Raw genomic sequence first — 21,994 nt, forward strand, 5'->3', positions numbered from 1 at the left:
AGGAGAAGAGGCCGACGCGCTCCGAATCTCCGAACTCGGCTCCTTTGTCCGTGGGGGGGCGGAGCCGCCGGACGCATCCGGGAAAAATCTCGTACCCGGGGGTGGGTTCGCGGGGGCGGCTATGTACAACCATTCCGTTTACTACGCTTAGGAGGGGGGAGACAACTGTCCGCGTCCTCCGCCGACGTAGCATCCGGTCAGCGAGAAATACCGCGTCTGCAACCTCGTCCCTGATCTCTGTCCCTGTGAGCAAAGGGCATGGAAGGTCACCGTTGATCACCCGGCTCTTTGTGCGTACTGCGGGATTCCTGAGTAGAAGAGACTAAGGGGCTCTTTGCCCCCCCCCCCTTTGTCCGTGCCGGCGTCGAGTTTCGGGGGCAGCCGCAAGCGACCACATCCGGGAAAAATGTCATACAGGAACGGTAGCTAGCGGTGGCGTTGACGCGCATGTCCGGCTACGCTAACCGTCCTGGTTTGAAGGAAGAGGACAACTTGGCCTGAGAATGACTCGAAGTGGCGTTGTACCACCTTCCTGGCGACTGTTGAGTTTCTGGGATGGGCGAGGGCAAGCCGCAAGCGACCACATCCGGGAAAAGCTCGTACAGGAACGGTAGCTAGAGGTGGCCTTAGGCGCATGTCCATCTACGCTAACCGTCCAAGTTTAAAGGAATAAAGGACAACTTGGCTTCCTGTCTACTACGCCGTGGAGGAGGGAGAGAATGCTCGTCTCCTCCGAAGCCGTAGGCCGCCTTCCCATGTTTTTGGGGGGGTGAAGAGGGAAGCCATTTTCTATGCGTGCGCACCTTTCCCTTTATCTCCCTGCGGCGAAACCACAACAATACTGGAACCAGATTCCATACAGGAACGGTAGCTAGCGGTGGCGTTGACGCGCATGTCCGGCTACGCTAACCGTCCTGGTTTGAAGGAAGAGGACAACTTGGCCTGAGAATGACTCGAAGTGGCGTTGTACCACCTTCCTGGCGACTGTTGAGTTTCTGGGATGGGCGAGGGCAAGCCGCAAGCGACCACATCCGGGAAAAGCTCGTACAGGAACGGTAGCTAGAGGTGGCCTTAGGCGCATGTCCATCTACGCTAACCGTCCAAGTTTAAAGGAATAAAGGACAACTTGGCTTCCTGTCTACTACGCCGTGGAGGAGGGAGAGAATGCTCGTCTCCTCCGAAGCCGTAGGCCGCCTTCCCATGTTTTTGGGGGGGTGAAGAGGGAAGCCATTTTCTATGCGTGCGCACCTTTCCCTTTATCTCCCTGCGGCGAAACCACAACAATACTGGAACCAGATTCCATACAGGAACGGTAGCTAGCGGTGGCGTTGACGCGCATGTCCGGCTACGCTAACCGTCCTGGTTTGAAGGAAGAGGACAACTTGGCCTGAGAATGACTCGAAGTGGCGTTGTACCACCTTCCTGGCGACTGTTGAGTTTCTGGGATGGGCGAGGGCAAGCCGCAAGCGACCACATCCGGGAAAAGCTCGTACAGGAACGGTAGCTAGAGGTGGCCTTAGGCGCATGTCCATCTACGCTAACCGTCCAAGTTTAAAGGAATAAAGGACAACTTGGCTTCCTGTCTACTACGCCGTGGAGGAGGGAGAGAATGCTCGTCTCCTCCGAAGCCGTAGGCCGCCTTCCCATGTTTTTGGGGGGGTGAAGAGGGAAGCCATTTTCTATGCGTGCGCACCTTTCCCTTTATCTCCCTGCGGCGAAACCACAACAATACTGGAACCAGATTCCATACTTACAGTGAAGGGTAGGATACCCGGTGGCGGTTAAGGGAATAATACAGGGAATGGAGAAGCACTTAATAATTCCAGGACACAGGATGGCGTAGGGAAAACCCCGATGAAATTGAAGGACGACGAACTCCTTAGCGTCCTTAGAGTGAGCTGGCGACAATCGAAGCGGATTGCTTGATTTTCGGCACCGACGTAAACAGTGACTTGGATGCCACGCCAATAAAGGAATTTGACTGAGAATCGGCCCATTAAGGGGGAAACCGAAAAAAAACTAAACATGCAGTAGAGAGATGTTAACGCGGTCACTACTGCGAAGAGAATGATTATAGTGTGCGAGACTTGTGGTGGAGGGCAAGGGCCCCCCCCCTTGCCCCAATGGGGCCCCTTACTGAGGATAAGTGTTGCCCAGACCCAGAGTGAGGATTTTAATTTCGCAGTAGAAATATTCGCGCTACGCGAGAGTATCCTAGTGTAAGGAGTACCGAAGAGTTTGTATTCTTCGGAACAAATGAACATTTCACAATGCCTTACCTGGAACACCTGATCAGGCATTGGCACCTTGACCCAGGCAATAAGTTCGTCGTCCGTCAAGGTTCGTTCATCAAATATCTCCACAGTCATGTGCCCTACTCCCTTTGGGAGATGGTAGCTGTAACAAGAAGGAACACATATATACTATGGCTAAAAAGCATTTATCCTGATGATCAATGATCATTTTTTTCTCCCTTCAAATCCTTCTGAAATTAGCGGGTGGATGGGAGTGGAGTATGTGGGAATGGAATGGGTGGGAGTGGATTTTATGCCTTTCTTTTATGGTTACCTCCCTTGTAAGGGGGAAAAAACCTTTGCTATATGTATATAAATCCTTCTGTACTGCATAGTACATTATTCCGCAGGTACATCCAAAAGGCTTTCCTTCCTTATACGGTGGGTGGCTGAGTCAAAGTATACACCCACCCCACACCCATCTCATTCATTCTCCCTCCCATCTTAGCAACTTGTGGATTAGAGGTCATCCCTGTTGGCTGCCATGTTACTTGGGTCAAAGGCAATGCAGCAAGACAGCACCTCCAAAGAGGGACATAACAACTGAAGCTCATTTACCTCCATATCTTAATTACATGGAATCCCTACCTCCTTGTCCATTCAAGGAATAAGTAGAGTAGACTCAAAGAAATTCCTTCAGGCATCCATTTAGAACCATTCTCCACTTACTTGTATCTTTTATACTCAAACATTTCTCCTGGATGCAATAAATAGTAATTTTCCTTTCATTCCAACTGTTGTTAGTCTATCTTATACATCTTTCAGTAATGAATAGGTTATAGTCTGTTTTGATCAATCTGTTCTGGAGTTTTAGGATGAAGGGTCATCCCTGTCTCCTGCCACACCCTTGGAGTCAAAGGCAATGCAATAGAAACCAACAACTTGAATGGGTTTGCCTTTACAACTTCATATGGCAACCCCCTTCATCATCCACTCAAAATAACTTATAAAACAGATGAAAAGAATATCCCTACATCACACAAACGTCTCCACCATCAATGCAGCGATTATAACAACTGTACCTACTCACATGTGGATTGTTTTATTCCAATGAGGATTCTTGGCACCATTGACATCTGTATGGGTTTCGTAAACATGATGTCCAAGCCTGAGCCTGACGTACGGGTCCATCCGTGTCATTCCATAGTTTTTGTTTAGAACTGCGGACACCAGCGTCACCTGGAATGTGCAGAGTAGAGAATTACACAGTGAAAATTATAAAAAATAATGATTAAGCAACCCATAGAAGGAACAGTATACACAATGTCATAGTTTTCTTAGAAACTTGTACATACATGCATACCAATCACTTCTCCCACAACTCTTGAAATATAACAACACAACAAACAACATGCCCCTTCTGCAGGCTGCTTTACAAATGATCATGCATATATTTACACTGTTCAACATTGGCAGTAAACAGATATGACTACAGCATATCCTGGGTTAACAATCTTTGGGAAGAACCAAAAAGAGTGGCCAGCTTATTCTGTATTTCCTTTATCATAACCCAGTGACACTGCAGTTTACATAATGTGCAAAATACTTGCTCTAAAACATACCTGAAGTCTACCCACAACAGGTGCACGAGCTTGTGCAATCATCTGTTGCTGAAGGTGCATGGCAGTTTCATGGTCCGACTGTTCCTGAGTTTGTTGTGGTGTTGCCATAGGTCGTAAGAAGTCATCAGGAAGGTCACCCAACACAACCTAAAATTTACAGGAAAAAGTTAGTCATTACAGCAAAACAAGGTAGTGTGTATGCATGCATACATACACACATTCAAGACTAAAATAAGCATCAGTGGTGTAATCCCCACACAGAGTGAAGAATATAAGCAAGACAGAACTGCAACCAAACTGATTTCCAGCCTGGCAGATAAATCACACGAGGAAAGACTAAAAAGCACTGGGTCTGCCGACATTGGAAGATCAAAGAGAAAGGCGACATGATTACAGTATTCAGAATGATTATGGGAATAGATTACAATGACAGAAGAGATATCTTGATTAGAGATGGGAAGGCTTTAACAGGTCATGAAAACAAATTGAGAAATACTAAATGTCTAAAGGATATTAAGAAATACAGTTTTCCATACAGATACATAAATACTTTGAATAGCTTAGGTGACACAGCTCAAGCTGGAACAATACATGGATTCAAATCTAGGCTTGATTACTGGAAAATAAGGATACAATAAATTGAAGAGTAAGAGACAGGACACCATGAGCCTTGCTACCTTCCTGTATACTACAACTGTGCAAATGCAATTACTGTAGGTAAATACACACACACACACTTAGTACAATAGTTGGAGAAAAAGAGATACCTCACAAGTGCAGTGGAGCCCCAATATTTGTGAGGGATAACTCCCCGCTATGTTAATGCAAAAACCACAACAAATGAATGCTTCCCTACTCTTCTGCTTTCCATCTTGATACTATGACATGTTTCTTTTTTCTCCATCCTTGACAAATGATTCCCTATTACCAATTTTCACTCTCTTTTTTCAAATTTATTCTGTTCTTCCCTTTTCTGTTGTTTCATGTTCTTCTGATTGAACTCTTTCTTCCTCTTCAGCTCCTACTAATCCTCTCTGCATTTCCATAAGCTCTGATATTTTTTCCTTTGACTTGGCATTTGCATCATTATCCTTGAGTGGAGGAAATACAGACAAAATTGTTAGAGATCTTAGGGTTCAGTCGAGACATGGAGCCTCAACCTCTCCAAACAGAAACGAAGAAGTTGACAAAGTTTGACAACAGACAACAGAGAGATAATTCTCTCAGGTATCCTTTGTGCAGGATTGCCTTGTGCCTAGTACCTGTAACTTTTACTTTATAATGAATAACTAATTCCTGATATTTTCCATTTCTGATAATTAGCATTTTATTTTTTTGGCAATGAATTTTATTTTCCACACTTAGCAGCTTCAGACATATAGTCTGTCTACACCTTCCCGTAACATTTTTCAGTTTTCATCTTCTATTTTCATGGTTTCTGCATTATCAGCAGACATGATGGTGTAATTTGTCATTTTTAAATCATCAAACATGGATTTGTGCTGTATTTCATCACTGATAACCAAGGCTTCTATCCTTGAGGATGTGGTAAAGGTTAGAGGAAGATAGAAAGAATGGTCAACAGAGGTTAAGATTTATCCACATTCTTCTTTGATTATTCGCCAATCATATAAAAATGCTACATTATTTATAAGGAATAGAATAATATTACAAATCATACAAATATGCTTTCTGGCACAACTAATTCATGTTTCATATCAGTAATGGTCTTCCTATGCTCATACCATCCTAACACAATCTTTACTACAAATGCAAGGGATGCTCAGCAATGTTTTGGCTCACTACCACCACCTTGGCTACAAGAGATACTTGCTGGACATGTTTTCTAGTGTGCTGACTACAGTATGCATAAAAATATAGTACCATCATAAAGGCAAACCAGAACTGGGGCAGAAAATATCTGGCAAAACACTAATGGTCTAATGGGAACTAAACATGTTGAAATTGTCCTTTGGGACAATCACACTGAAAGGAGCTTTCTAGAAGTGGTAAAAGAAAGATTTATGAAGGGTAGTAATACTGAGGGATGGTAGAAGTTAAAAGTGATCAACATTCTTTTTTAAATGACAATTAGTATCCAATTTTAAATGAATACTGAATGACTTGTCTGTAGGGATGCAAGTCCCCAAAATATTGACTGCATAAAACATGTAGTCAATATCCTTTACAGGGGTAATGACAAGCAAGTGAGTAGTTTTGTATGTGTCCATCACACAGTGCTAAGGAAAATTCCATACTTTACATAAATGGTAGGGCAATTTACTCCAAAACTGCATGATTCAAGCATGTACAAGAAGAACCAACTGCACTGATCCCAACCCCCCATCCCCACTGAGAATTAATGGAAGATCAAATTATTGATCAGAGCGAGCCTTCACTCCTCTACTTGGTGTTCTTCTAAAAAAGCTAAAATTCAATAAGATTCAGCTAAGTATAATAAAGGTTGATACCATCAAACAGATCTACAATACTGGTAGTTAAGAAAAAAATAAAATATAAAAAATACACAAAATGCAAATAAAGAAATAGAACCCGTACTTCTTTCCCCATCATTCATGAGATTACAGTCCTTGATGAGATCCAATGAAATAACCAAGTTGATGGGCAAAGCTCACCTTGTGCCGCCATAATTCTAAATTGCATATCTGACGTCCATACCAAACCTTTGTGTCTTCATATATTCAATGCATTATATGGCAAATTCTGTACTTGTGCAAAGATACTAACACGAACTGGAGTGGCCTGAACATAAATTGGATCATCAGCTGGGTGGTACCATGCTCGGCAACGTCTTGAGTACGGAAACGGTATAGGAATTGGTAGGAAAAATGGAAAAAACATGTCTGCTGCTGCTCAAGGTTTTTCTTTTCTCTTTTCAGCAGATTTATTACTTTTCTTATAGAGTTCCCTTTTTTTATTTCTAAGCACAGCTTCTGTCGTTAAACTTCATGTAATTATGCCATCAATTTAACATTAAATCTTTCTAGTCCTATTTCACACTTCACTAGTTCCTTTACATACCTGAAAAAAGTTAAAACAAAAACAAATATAAGTACTGTATATGCAAAACACTTGCAACACAATCAAAATAAGAATTACTTAAAAAGGAAAACAACTTTAAAAAAGGAGAACATGAACTTGGGAACTTGGTTTAAGCTTTAGAAAACAAATCTTCAAACTCTAAATAAATGTAATGTGCAAAATTATTTCATGATTATAATCTACCTCTAGTAATATGGAAGGGGATATGAGAGAAGACAGTTACAAGTGAAGGTAGGCAAAAAATAGTGACGAGATCTACAAAGGGGAGCTTGAGGAAGTGGAATCTGAAGTATTTTGCACCAAATGTAAATAAAAATATGGAACAAAACTTGAATAAATTAAGATGAAAATATCACTAATATTTCATAAGGTTTTCTGGCCTTTAATCAACAAAATCTGTAATACAAAACTTAATAAGCAGCCACAGGGGTCAGAGGTGTCCCATCCAATCTCCACCTACATTTTTCCTTCATTCTAACTTTACCTAGCATTGTCGCTTCATCGAATACCATCACATTATGAGCATAAGTATTGTTTTTCATCTATACATCTGCTTTTTAACCAACTTCATTATTTTTAAATAGATTCTTATTTAGTTTTTTGACCTGGGCCTGATGACAACCCTTTTGTTTTATTTTGTCTGCTGAATTTTTAGTTTTTACTTAGTTTTTCATTTTTAGAGTTTTAATACAATTACACATTTCTATATATATATATTCTAATCTTTTCATGTCATCCAGGAGTTTGAATGTGTTTGAGATGAGATGTCTGAGAAATACGATGGGGGTTACTAGGCTAGATAGAGTGAGAAATGAGGAGGTGAGGAGGAGAACAGGGGTGGAAAGGGAGTTGGGAGATAGGGTTGATGAAAGAGTATTAGGATGGTTTGGACACATGGAAAGAATGAGTGAAGAAAGACTAGTAAAAGAGGTATGGAAGGCAGATGTGGAGGGAGTGAACATGAGGGGACGTCCTAGGATGAGGTGGATGGATGGGGTGAAGGGGGCTTTGGGGAAAAGGGGAATGTCTGTTGAGGAAGGACGGGAGAGGACAGAAGACAGAGGTGAATGGAGAATGGTTGTATATGAATGATGATGTGATGCATGAGGTGGAATGGGCAGTGGGATGGGGGGTGAGGTAGTATGTGTGAGCAAAATTTGACGCAGCCCAAAGGGATTTCTACCCATCTTCTCTTTTTATGCATGGGGGGACAGAGAGAGGGGGTCGCCGATTTAATGAAGCGGCCTTGCTGTGGATGTGCTGTGTCTGGCGGCACTGCTTCTGACCTAGGGCAGTGGACAAGGTGCAGGGATGACCCGTCATCCAGGAGGTGCTAAAATAAGAGGGAGGGTGGAGGGGTGTGGAGTGTATTCAGGGATGGAATGGGTGGGAATGATTTTATGCCTTTTCCTTTTTGGCTACCTCCCTTGTAAGGGGGAAAAAGCCTTGGTATATGTATGTATGTATGAGTTACTTTGAAGATGTTGGTGAATGTAAAGACAAAATGACCTAGGCCTAACCCACACAAAAGAACATTTACCCTTAAAGTACAATTTTTTTTATTCTTTATTTCTTAGTACTCCACAAACAAAATACATCACACAATAATTGCAAGCACTTCCACACAACACAGTCACTAATGCCTGACACATACATATACAGAAACACATACACCTTCCTGGGGAATCTAGCTGGAGTCCTGGGACCTAGGCTGACCAAAATAAAAAATACATCACACAATAATTGCAAGCACTTCCACACAACACAGTCACTAATGCCTGACACATACATATACAGAAACACATACACCTTCCTGGGGAATCTAGCTGGAGTCCTGGGACCTAGGCTGACCAAAATAAAAAATAATCTTTTCGATTTTTGGTGCTTGTTTTTGCTGCTCACAGTGTGTGGTATTTACCTAATTGTATTATACAGGAAAGGAGCAATGCTCCTTAGGTTCTGTCTCCTATTCTCTAATTTTCTAACATATCTAAACACCAGGGCTTTGATCAACCCTGGACCTTGGGCCCTAAAGAACCCACATCAGTTTTGCAAGTGTGTGATGAAGTGGGGTCAGAGGGCCACCCAGTGTGATCACTGTTGTGAAGTCTCCATGCATCATGGCTGGTATATGTCAGTTTTGTCTGGGGCTTCACGATGCCATACAATTGATTAGTTGGTCAAAGCCTTACATGGATCTGCTGGGACTGTGGTGCTCCCAATTACAGCTCCTCCCTTTCCCTACACTTACTACCTTCATTTTACGCATCAGATACAAGACACTATCCCCTGATACTTCCACATGCCATTTGACACCTCCTGAGCCAGGACTTACAGCTATACCAGCAAATGAACTAAACTTAAACTCAAAACTAGTTTGGACAAAGGTAGAGACGCAAGGCTGCAGGACTTTATATGTAGGATCGTTTTACTATCCCCCTACCCTTGAATATCAACTACCTGCAGACCTTAGATGACTCATTAAATAAAATTGGTCCCTTCAAAAATATCTGGTTAGCTAGCAACTTTAATCTCCCTGACACTGACCGGATAGCATATGCTACTATTGACAACCCTACCCGTAAAGGCAACATTATATCACCACAATCTAACAAGGGACATCTACATGAAAAATTTATAGACATCATAAACACACACACTCTCTCAAACAGTGCACAAACCAACATGCACAAAGACTAGTGTCATGATAAACAACCCTAACATAAGACACGGGGTTACATCCAACACTTTAGACTCATTCCTCATGAATAACATTTCACTCATCACATGAACAAGAGTAGTACCAGGTCTGAGCAACCATGACATGGTACTAGTTGATGCAAATATTAAACAAACCAAGCAGAAACAAAAACACAGGAACATATACAATAGAGCCAACCTGGACTTAGCATACTTCAAAGACTCTTTCCTGGACAGTGACCTGATGGCCAATTCAGTGGAAATTAACTGGACCAGACTAAAGGACATAATACAAGACACTATGAACAAACAAATAACAAGGAAAAATCTTGCACAAAACCAGTCACCACCTTGGTTCAATAAACAATTACAGACCTTACATAGAAACAAAGTACAGGGTCTAACAGATAAATCCGTACAAAATTTGAAGAGGTTTTAAGCACTTTAAAAAGTAACATATGGCAATTCTGATTGTTTCCAGATACTTCCATTTGTCTAATAATTTAGCCAGTTGTATACTAGCACCGGTGCAATAAACATTAAGCAATGGAACAAGCCAAACGTTCAGCCATATGCGAACTTCGTCGCGCGGGTCACACTCCTAGCGCCATAATAAGGATGCTAAAATACTCCAGACAAACTGTTTACGATGTTTGTAAACGTTTTGATGAGACTGGCGAAGACCAACGAGCTGCTCACAAGCCCAGAAGGGGCAGAATTCTAACACCTCGCTTTTTAGCTGGTCTCAAGAGAAGTGTCAATGCAAATCCAGCCTTACCATTAACGACATTGGCAAAGAAGAGAGGTGTCAGCCCAATGACAATTCACAGAGCATTAAAGAAATTGGGATTAACCTCATTCTCACAAGGAAAAAGACATCTTTTGACACGAAAAATGAAAGAAATCCGCTTGACCAGGTGCCAAAAGCTGTTGAACTGGATGAAGTCGAATGGCTCAGTCATCAAGTTTTTTTCCGACGAGAAGATTTTCACTGTTGATGCGACTTTCAATAAGCGGAATGATCGCTGGATAGCCTCCTCATCCTCAGAGGTTCAACACAAGACAACGACGAAGAAACCAGCAAGTGTCATGGTGCTCTGTGTGGTGTCAACTGAGGGGGACGTCTTCACTCACTTCTTCAACAACAAGGAGAAAGTCAATGCCGTTGGCTATTGCAAAGTTCTAGAAGAGAAAATAATACCCTGGATGAAAGATAAGGCTAGTGGCAACCAGTTTGTCTTCCAACAAGACTCGGCTCCAGCCCACACAGCGAAGAGGACCACCAACCTTCTCGAAGGGTCAAATGTGCAGTTCTGGAACAAAGAGTTGTGGCCCTCAAATTCGCCAGACCTAAACCCTTTAGATTATTATTTTTGGGCGCGAATTGAGGCCAAGGCATGTGACAAGCCACACAGAAGTATAACAACCCTGAAGACAGACATCAAGAAGGCTGTGGGTTCATTATCAAAGTCTGAGATCATCAACGCTGTATCCAAGTTTCGTAAACGCGTTGAAAGCGTCATAACAGCTGAAGGTGGTTACATTGAATGAAATCATTGTTCTTATTGCCTTTTCTAAATATACTGAAGATTTCATAACTCTCTGTTTATTATAACCCGAGATATTAATCTTAAAACATGTGATAAGAAGTTGTACTGATATATCTGTTAGACCCTGTAGTGTATGACACTGCAAAACAGTAGAACGATACAAGACACTGAGAAGACTACAGAAACTAAGAACACATTCCAAAAATAAATGTGACATGCCAAAATTAGTTACATTTCCACTTTCCTCACAAACAACAGACAAAACGCCAAGAAATTTTACAGCTTTTTAAAGCACACAGACAACAATCTACAAGTATTACAACACTACTACACAATGACTCCTTGGTTACACATTCAAAAAGAAAAATCACATGCACTTAACATGTAATTTCAGTCCATCTTTCCACAAGAATATGCAGACCTTCCTGACATACCATCGTTACAACACTCAACAATTCTTCTCCTGGTTATAATCATCCAAGAAATCAAAAAACTGCTATCTGAGGTAGACATGACTAAAGTGGCTGGACCTGAAAATATACCCTGCAGAGTACTCAAAGCCAATGCTGTTATGTTGGCTCCAGTCCTGCAGGTTATATTTTTACAGACAATTCAAATCAGAGCTCTTCCCAGTGACTGGTTTTTGGCAAATGTGACACCAATTTTCAAATCCAGTGACAAAACCCTCCCATCCAATTAAAGGCCTGTCTCAGTTACCTCAGTCCCCTGCAATATTTTTTTTTTTTTATATTTTCCAGACATAGACCACTTTGATAGGAGAACAAGGAGAACAATACTGACTGAAAATCAATGTGGCTTTCAGCCTAAATGCTTGTACTAGATGCAATTACTAGAAATAAAACATGACATATCCCTATTACTCAACAACCACAAAATTAGACAATTAGATGCCATAGTTTTAGACTTTGCCAAAGCCTTCAACAGAGTCCCTCATCAATGAATTCATAAAAACATAATATTATAGCATACAAGGACCACTTCTTCACTGGATTAAGACATTCTCAAGGGTACCCAATCCTCAACAGTTCCTGTAACTTCTGGGGTTCCCCAGGGCTCTGTCTTGGAACCTCCTCTCTTCCTTTCTTACATTCAGGATTTCCCAGAGTATCACTTTCTTCTACTACTAGACTGTAGACGATAGTTTAGTATATAGGCAGCTAGGTAACAGAGACGATTGTCTTCAACTACAAGATGACCTATGTACTCTTAAAGACTGGGAAACCAAGTGGGAAATGACATTTAGACCTGACAAGTGTCACCACATCAGGTTCACCCATACTAACCCATCCATCTTACTTATATACTACACAACACAAACCTATAATTTCCCACTACAAATACTTGTGAGTCCACATTTCAGCAGACATGAGGTGGTCTATATACGTGAGCAACATCAGGGCCACAGCCAACAAAGCCCTGGGATTCCTGATTAGGAATCTCATGAGATGCAACACAGCATGCCATCTGGGAAACTCTGAGGACCAGATCAAGGAAGCCAGGAGCTTTCTTGCAGACATAGCTCAAGCTATGGTTGTCATCAAGAAAACCTAGCCTAGTGCCAAGGACACCTAGGCTATCTCTGCAGCACTAGCCATTGTACAGATGCCTCCACCCCCTCCAATGGCCCCATCCCCTGCTCAACCTCTCCCAGCATCCTCAACTAGTGTCCACACCACATGGAGGACCCAGTACCTGCCCCAGACTGCACAGAGGGCCCAGCACCTGCCAAGCTAACCAAGAAAAGCAAAGCAGGAAACAAAAGTTCCACAGGAGCCAAGGGTTTCAACATATTGCCGGTAGGTCCAGTGCATGTCACCCACAATCGAATGAAAAGGGGGGTTATTCCAAGCAAGGAGATGCAGTATTCATGGCTGGGTTCCTAGACATGCCTGCTTCAGAAGAAACAGAAAAGGATGCTGTAACCAATGACAGTAATGAGGGTTCATCTCCATCAATGAGCCCATCGTCATTATCCGAGTCTTATGAGGACGACAAAGCACACCATGGATAACACACCTACAGTGCATTTGATCACCTGGACTATTCACTTCCTCCAATGGAACATACTTGGATACAGAGTGAAGCAATCCCTACTGCAAGCCATCATACGACAGGAGGAAAAGAGGAGGAAAAGCAAATCATCCTCCTGCAAGAAACTCTGATGGCAGAGGAAGAGATCAGGATCCCTGGGTACCATGTGTTTGTGTTACTCCAAATGGATACAAGCAGAAGTTGTATGACCCTTGTCCATGCATCCATCCCATGTTCAAGAGTAGACCCATCAATAGATTGTGGGGAGGATGTGGAGGTGCTCGCAGTTCAACTGCACTTCTCCCAAGAAACTGTCCAAGTGTATAGCATCTACAAGTTCCCTAGACACAGATCCTTGGACCTGGGGAAAGTGTGCACCATCATGGAGGACAATCAGTACATCATTGCAAGAGATTTCAATGCTCACCACCCCATACTTCATTCAGTGACACCTGCAAACTCATCCAGGTAACACATCAGGGAAATCCTGAGCACCACCCCTGGTGTGGTCCTTCTGAACGACTGGACACCAATGCATGTTCAGCACAGGAGCTTATATCTCTCCATTGTCTCCTCCTCACTGCTTCATCAGATGTCATGGGACATTAACGACGCAGCTACAAGCAATCATTTTGATATCAATATGACACTCACCATAGCCTCACCGCCTCAAATGGCCCATAGAGCAGGAAGGTGGAACATGTGCAGAGCCTATTGGCCACTCTTCCAAGAAAGAGTGACTTAAGGGGTCACCGTCGACACTCTGGCCATAGACGAGCTGGATGATGTGGAGGCTTGCCCAGTCCCTGCCATTCATACTGCAGCAACAAAGGCAATACCCAAAGCTGTCCCCAATTGGAGGAGACATCATGATGGTTGGTATTACAACCAAGAGACCAGAGATGCCAAACATATGGTCAACATCTTATGGAAGATCCTGCAGCGACACTACAACCCTGCTAACCTGGCTAATCTCCAGAATTCTGTCGAAGAAGCCAAAGAGATAGCTCGACACATGCATAGCAAAAAGTGGCTGGAATGGTGCAAAAACTTCACCTAATACACCATGCTAAGAGAGATGTGCAAACTCCACATAGCTATGAGCCGTACTCCACCTCGGTGTGCTCTCTAAGCACCACAGTGCAAAGCAGAAAGTCTGGATCATGAGTTTGCCAGATGTACATGCACAACCATGCCACCCATTGAGCTGCAGCAAAGGCAGGTTCAGTTACCTGGCAAGAAGGGCAAGGGTACAAGCCACCATAGAATGTCTGGATGACACAGACACACTATTCACTGTCCATGAGCTACAAGCCTCATATAGAAGATCCTCCAACATTGCTCCATGGAGCAACCTAGTGACCTATTCCAGTATTGCACACCTGGGGGAGGGAGGTGAACAAGCATTTCTCTAGGTAGTGAATAGCAGTTGAACCTTTGCGAGACTTCCATCCAGTTGGAAGCAGGCCGACATTGTGCCTATCCCCAAACCTGGGAGACTGGAAAGCATCATCCTATCTCCATGACAAGCTGTCTAGGAAAAAACCATGGAGAGGATGGTTCTCCTAAGACTACAGTTTAAACTGGAACCACCACTGAAGAGCCTCTATGGTTTCACTAGAGGGATTGAAATCGCTCAATATATTATAATGCTACTGACCCTCGTAGAACAAGGTCACATGATGATCATCTTCTTTGACCTGGAAAAGGCATTTGAACTAGCCAGTCCTGCTGCAATACTGGAGGGTCTTGCCACCAGAGGGACTCAAGAGAAACTCCTACAGTGGATAGCAGACTATCTATCCAACAGAACTACCAGATCAGGCTACAGGGAGTGGAATCCTACTATCACCCCTTGGAAAATGGTACACCTCAGGGTGGGATTATAAACCCCACTCTGTTTAACATGCTGATAGTGGAATTACTTGCCACCCTTCTACCTATGGGATATCATCTAATGCCCTATGCAGATGATGTCACACTAGTGGCAAAAGGCATACAAACCAAGGCCAGGAGGATGCAAAAGTGCCTCAACAGCATATCAGCAAGATACAAGGAACTTGGTCTTAAGATATCACCACCCAAGATCAAAGCCATGTGTTTTGGCACTAGAGTGACCCTAGGTACCAGGCTACCGCTGCAAGGACATGGGGTAGAGTGGGTCAGTGCATATGCACCTTGGCACATGGGCTGACTCCAGGCTGTCACTTATGGCAGAAGTGGCCTACATCCGGGAAAGTGTCCTTTCCTGGATCAGCATCTTAAGGTCTTTGGTAACTACAGAAGCCAGAGCCACCAGCGATGTTCTTCAGACATTTTACATCAGTGCAACTCAACCACTGATAGACTATGCCAGCAGTGTTCTGGCTAATCTGAGACACAGTTGGTCAAACTGGAGGTGGTGCAAAATCTGGCTCTGTGTGTCTACTTGGTGCACCATGCTGGGCTCTGGTTGCCAATAAGCAGCAAGAAACAGGACTGCTGCCAATCAGTGTGAGGATCTCAAGACTGGTGGTTGCCTTTATTACCAGATTCATTCAGAGGAACATGACTCATTCCTACAGCAAAGTCTAATTGGTGACTTTCAATAAGATCCTGATCTCTTCCCTCAGAAGAGGTGGTCAGTGAAGATTGCACACCGAATCAGGGACATGCACCTGAATGACCTCATCCTTCAGAAGAGGAAGATGTGCCAGTTAACCCCTTCAATACGGTGCCGCACACGTAGGCGTCATGGACTTAGATCTCGGTGGCAGCAGCCAATGCCAGCCGTACGATGTGTCGTAATAATACTCGCATCATAAAATATAGTCACCGCTTATATCGATCGTTCTCTCTTCACCCGTGAATTTTGATAACCATAGAAAATGCGATTACAAAAGAATTAGAAAGAATGTCATTATGGAGGGGCGACTACAATAAATATAATCAAGACGCCGATATGGCAGCCTCACGAATACACTCGCTCCCCATGACGCCTACGTGTGCGGCACCGTATGGAAGGGGTTAAGGGCCATGTGCAATCTCCCCCCTGGGAGAGTCTGCAGGCCAAAATCTCTATAATGGTATCAAGACATAGTACACCACTGCCACAACTACGGGCAGATGTGGCGGAAACAATGAGATCTGTCATGCCTGAAAACTGCGTGGTGTACTACACGGATGGAGGTGACAGCAGACAACAATTCTTGGAATGCACAAGGACCAAGACAAGAGCATACTTGCTTATTGTATAAATCTTGTTGTGAATCCACTTTTACGATCAATTTATAATAAAAGATGTGTGTCTTCCTAGGATTAGCGAGTAGAGACCCACACAAGTATTGTACGAGTACCTTGCATATCAATAAAACAAACTGCTCTCAAGACATTTGCTCAGCCATAGAGTATTGTGACATTGTCTGGGATTCACACACTAACAATGACATATACAAATTAGAGTCCACACAAAATAAAGCAGCAAGATAGACAATACAATCACAAACAATTTAGTTGACAAAGAAACTTACACTCAACAAATTCACAAACAACTAGAGACCTGGGAGTAATTATCACAAATGACAAGTCCCCTGATAAACTGATAAACAAAACTGTCGGAGAAATCTACAACTTACCAAGATCAATAAAGGTGGCTTTTACTTTGATGAAGAAATGGTAAAGAAAATACTAGTTACAATGATAAGGCCAAAATTGGAGTATGCGGCAACACTATGGTCACCCAGTGCCAAAAAGAATATAAGGAAAACTGAGAAAATCCAGAGAGCAACTACGAAGATGGCCTTACACTATTAACTGCCATATGAAGAGAGATTGTCAAAACTAGAATTGCCGACTGGAACAAAGGTGAGAAAGAGGTGATTTGTTGACTATCTATAGAATCATGAAAGGTATGGAAGTCCTTGATAGAGAAGACTTACTAAATTAGGATAAGAGAAATACAAGGGGACATGGAAGGAACCTCAAAAAGGACAGTTATAGATTAGACCTGAAAAAGAACAGCTTTCCCCAAAGTGTGGTGGATGTATGGAACAAACTAGATGAAACAATAGTGTGTGGGAAAACCATACACAAATTTAAGAGCAAATTAGATATGGCAATATACAGAGACGGGACACCATGAGCATAGCTCCCCTTCCCGTAAGATACAACTAGGTAAATACAACCTAAAATACCACACATACTAAAGAAGCACCAGCATATTCAAGTAATCTTTTTCCCCCGTAGCATCCAAAAGTAGAATCATCTCCCATCTCATGTAGTTTATTGTCCCACTCTCGATACTTTTAGAAATAGGATCGCCCATCACTACCTCCCTCTCCTCAATCCTAATCCCCATCCTGATCCTAATTCTGATCCCAACCTTAACCTGTATCCTAACCCCAATCCTAGTTCAAATCCTGTCCCTAACTCCCCCAATCAGTGCCTGCAAATCACACCACCTGTATTTAATCAGTTGTATCTTACGGGGAAGGGTAGCTATGCTTGTAGTGTCATCTTTGTATCTCACAGTGTCTAGTTTGCTCTTAAATTCATGTATTGTTTTTGCACACACTATTTTTTATCCAATTTGTTCCAGATATCCACCACTGTGTGGAAAACTTTTTTTCAAGTCTCTTCTATAACTATACTTTTTTGAGTTTATCATGTCCACTTGTATTTCTCTAATCCCAATTTAGTAAGTCCTCTCTATCAAGGACTTCTGTGCCTTTCATAATTCTGTAAATGGTCAACAGGTCACCACTTTCTCTTCTTTGTTCCAAAATCCGTAATTTCAATTTAGCCAGTGTCTCATATGACAGGTTTCAAAGTGTTGGGGCCATTTTTGTGACTGCTCTCTGGAGTCATTCCCATAACAAAAGCGTAATTCAAATATTTTATAAAGTTTTTTTTTTCTTTTAGAATTTTGCCACAACTGATATTTATCAAAAAGATACTAAAATATATGGCTTAGTCGTTTCTGGTCTTGCAGAAACTGTACAAAAGGGGTTAGGAGTTAGTATCATTTTGTACTTTATTATGATAACAACCAAACATTTGGTTAGGTTAGGTTTGATTAGGTTGTTTAAAATGTAAGTCCTACAAGATGGACATCTCCATACCTTTATCTTAAAAACTCATGACATCTTAATCTCCTGACAAATCCCAAGACCTCACTCTATCAATGCGAACTGTTTCAATAATGAACTGAACCAATTAATGAAAATATAGAACCACTAAATTCAAGAAAAATGGACTGGTTTAGGAGCATCCAAATTAGGTTTAATCGCATCTCTACTGAGTACCAAATTGTTGATATGATGATATCAAGTATTAAATTAGCCAAAACAAAATAAGTATTCCCTTAGTTCAAAAGCCATTAAAGATAAATACTGTGTCTATACACACACAGAAAATAGAATTTAGGCATTATTCCACTGTTACTCAACTGGGATGTTCAAACCAACAGTGCAATAATACATCATAGTGGCTTTCCTAAAATTTAAAATATTAAAGATAAAAAAATCTGTCAGGTTTCCTTGAAACTTGGCACTTCACAGGGAAGAACAATGTTTCAGTTATATAGAGAAATCCACTTGAACTTGACAGTCATAGTCATAGATCTGGGAAGATTTAATATTTATATTTGATAATTGGCTATATGAAAAATGATAGAGCAATGACAAGTAATAAAATTGAAATTCCACAATTCAACCAATTATCTTGAACAGATATATCTAGAATGTGAGAAAAATAATCACCACGTCAACTATTACACTATTCTCATAACGCTCTGACTCATTCCAGTATGACTTGAGTGTCATACACTTCACCTACGCAATCAACATATCGACAACCTCATTATTTCACCATTGAAAATTAGCTTCTCCTATACATCAGCTAAGTTACTATGTTACAAATACTATTGCAAGGAATTTTTTAAAAAATCATAGTAAAGCAGTATGTAAGATTACCAATTTCCTCCACTCTTCATGTTTCTCGACAGCTGACGTTGTTGCCATTTTGATTGTAAACAAAGCGATGAACGCTAATCAAGTTTCTCAAACCATGATTCTGCTGAGAAATGAGTAATAAGTGAGCAGGATTAGAGGGATCATTAGCAGGTGTTGTGTTCATTCCTAAAAAATAGTATATTTAAGAACTTCGTGAATATAGCAATTTAAAGTCACTATGACTATTTTGAAATAATTTAGCGGTCTGATTTTTTGCATGTCACTCTAAGAATACACTTTTTTGAATAGACCAAGTCAGTTGTTATTTTGCTATACGCTTGTGATACTTCCTCTAACCGGTCATAAGACACGGGAAATTGCATTAACTATTGAGGTTTCTGTTTAGGACTACAGAAAAAATACGAGTACGCTTTCTTTTATTATTGTTATTATTCCGGACAGTGCTCAGTGAGGTTTCTAGAAGTAAATCGGATTGATGGTACGTTTTTTTTTATTCTCTTCTAATTTAGAAATAACAAATTCAGTCTAAAAGTTCGAAAATTCTCGTTGCCTCTTATTTGTTGAGTCTCGTAATGAAACGAGGTGGATATTTGGTGTAGGGATGTGACCCCCTGTAAAGATGAGATGAAAATAGTTTTTAAACTTATTTCCCTTCCTATCTTCAGGTTCTACATATAAAACTGGACTTAATAGAACGACGCTGAACTGATTGATACCTTGATGGGGCCAGTAACCCCATCAATTACAGTGATATTTCACCCCAGGACAGATTGTGATGCGCCAAACAGGACTACAAGGGTGGCAATGGGATGTCACAACTTCGATCGATGCTGGTAAAAAAAAAATCATATGTCCGACATTGTGTAGCTAGACATAAAAAAGTAACTACATTAGGCAGAGGCAACATGAAAACATCAAACGATGCAGGAGCACAGAGGTAGTCCATCAAACACTCAAATACCTCCATCACTCACCGGAACTATACAGTAGGTGAGTAATAGTTTCGTGCACGACGCGCATGCCCTTCTTCGAGAAGGACATTTCACTAATCACTCGGCCGAGGAAAAAACGCCTAACGTCCGTTATAACTAGTTTTATAGAGACGATGACCTATTCACTGTGCAAGATTTTCCAATATGTAATAAGGTCTGCTCTCAGTAACCTGCCTCTAATAGAGACGCTCACGGTAGCACAAACCAGAAACCTCACCAGCCTGTCTGGTCCAGCGCCTTTGCATTCTTTCCAGTCTGTGAATGTGGCCAATGATTTCCACATTCCACACAGGGGAGGCATAATCAAGAAAATGTGATACGCGAGATGTAAATTCTCTTCATGCATAGGTACCTACTGCCTTCGGTAATATTTCCGAAATATGCTGATGAAAGAGCAGAGAGGAGTTAACGAGTACACCAAGATCTGTAGAATAATTCATGGTGAATTCAGCAACTGGAGGCAGTGGTGCGAAACCATTAGCGAATCTCACATGAGCGCATTTGAGAACAGAACGACAAACTCCAGGAAACGGTTGTATCAGTGTTATGATTATTATCATTGTGAGGCTGCCCAACCAACCGGTTCTTAGAATTTAGATCAGTGTAGTTCATTTCCAATTAAAGTCTCAGATCGTCAACGACCTTGTGGGTATGAGATTGGATACTGTAAACAAAACAATTTACAAATATCAAGAAAGCAAGAGTCCCAGAACAGATCTCTGAGGAACGCCACTATGTATAGTCTAGTATCTACTGCAACCGCCCAGCAGAGAGACTTACCCTTTTTTTCCACAAGAAAACCCATCAGCCAACACAGAAATGGATACCCAATACCCAACAATGACAGTTCAGTGAGTTGTGACACCACGTCGAAGGCTTTACTAAAATCAAAGAAAATCAAATCGATCACACATCTAGTCATAACGAGAATTTATTAAATTGTATGATAACAGCTGATCCACTGTTGAGCTGTCCTCACGAAAGTCAAACTGAGTATCAGTGAGAATATAATTGAACTTTAAGTATTCCGTGAGTTGTTTACAAACAATACGCTCTAGTACAGTGGTTTTTAACATTTTTAGTAGCCTACCATGCCTCCCCTATGAATTTGTCCTTCCCTCCACGCCCACCTTGCATCTATGAATGAAATTCCCTCCTGGATTATGGAGAAGGTTAAAAAAATATGTTCTCACACGAAAGTTTATTTTTCTAAAAGTTTGCTACACCATGAAAAATAATTGCTGATGAAGTGTATTTTTCCTTGGGGTGACAAAACAGTTTTCCTTTTATACACAGTTGTCTACAATGAAAAGAGTTCTCCCAAATTTCATAATCAAACGAGATGCAGTCAAGAGAAAGATCGATGAACCCTCAAGACAACAAATATCAAATTATCGATCAAGAAAGAGATTCTCCTGTTTTTGCCATCCAGTATGACGAAACAGCTAACATCGCTCAGTGTTCTCAACTACTGGTATATGTCCTCGTTAAGAAAATAAATATAATTAGAAAAAATCCTGTTTTTTTCCCAAGGGCTCGCGCACCTTCCCCCACCCTTGGATATTACTGACACCCCCAAGTTAAGAATTATTGCTCTGTTATTTTTTAACACTGATGTGAGACTCACAGGGCGATAGTTTAGCGGATCCGCACTATAACCCTTCATATAAATAGCATTTACATTAGACAATCTCCACGAGGTAGGTACACTAGCTTGCTGGACCGAGTTTCAATATTCCTTGTTAAGATGTCAGTCCACGAATTAATCTCCTGTAAAATCAACTCAGATGCTAGGGAGGGTTTTCAAATACTTCGTCAAAATAGACTTTT

General features: G+C 41.7%; 1 protein-coding gene across 4 annotated transcripts in view; it reads right to left on the minus strand.

Annotated features, from left to right (window-relative positions):
• LOC143021534 (toll-interacting protein-like) overlaps window positions 1-19,326 on the minus strand; it is a 29,162-nt gene extending 9,836 nt beyond the window's left edge. The window contains exons 1-5 of one of the 4 annotated variants that reach the window (XM_076179135.1): window positions 19,173-19,313; window positions 6,605-6,898; window positions 3,857-4,003; window positions 3,325-3,473; window positions 2,280-2,397 (exon numbers count right to left, since the gene is read on the minus strand). In XM_076179135.1, the coding sequence (XP_076035250.1) occupies window positions 2,280-2,397; window positions 3,325-3,473; window positions 3,857-4,003; window positions 6,605-6,718 (528 nt within the window). In that variant the 5' untranslated portion in view covers window positions 6,719-6,898; window positions 19,173-19,313. Of the gene's footprint in view, window positions 1-2,279; window positions 2,398-3,324; window positions 3,474-3,856; window positions 4,004-6,604; window positions 6,899-18,959; window positions 19,044-19,172 lie in introns of those variants that run through there. The other 3 variants (XM_076179141.1, XM_076179147.1, XM_076179154.1) reach the window with 3 other exon arrangements.
• Between the last annotated feature and the right edge of the window lie 2,668 nt (window positions 19,327-21,994).

The sequence above is a fragment of the Oratosquilla oratoria genome, chromosome 3 (assembly GCF_046742065.1).
Source record: "Oratosquilla oratoria isolate Oo_2021 chromosome 3, ASM4674206v1, whole genome shotgun sequence".
Classification (NCBI taxonomy): Eukaryota; Metazoa; Arthropoda; class Malacostraca; order Stomatopoda; family Squillidae; genus Oratosquilla; species Oratosquilla oratoria.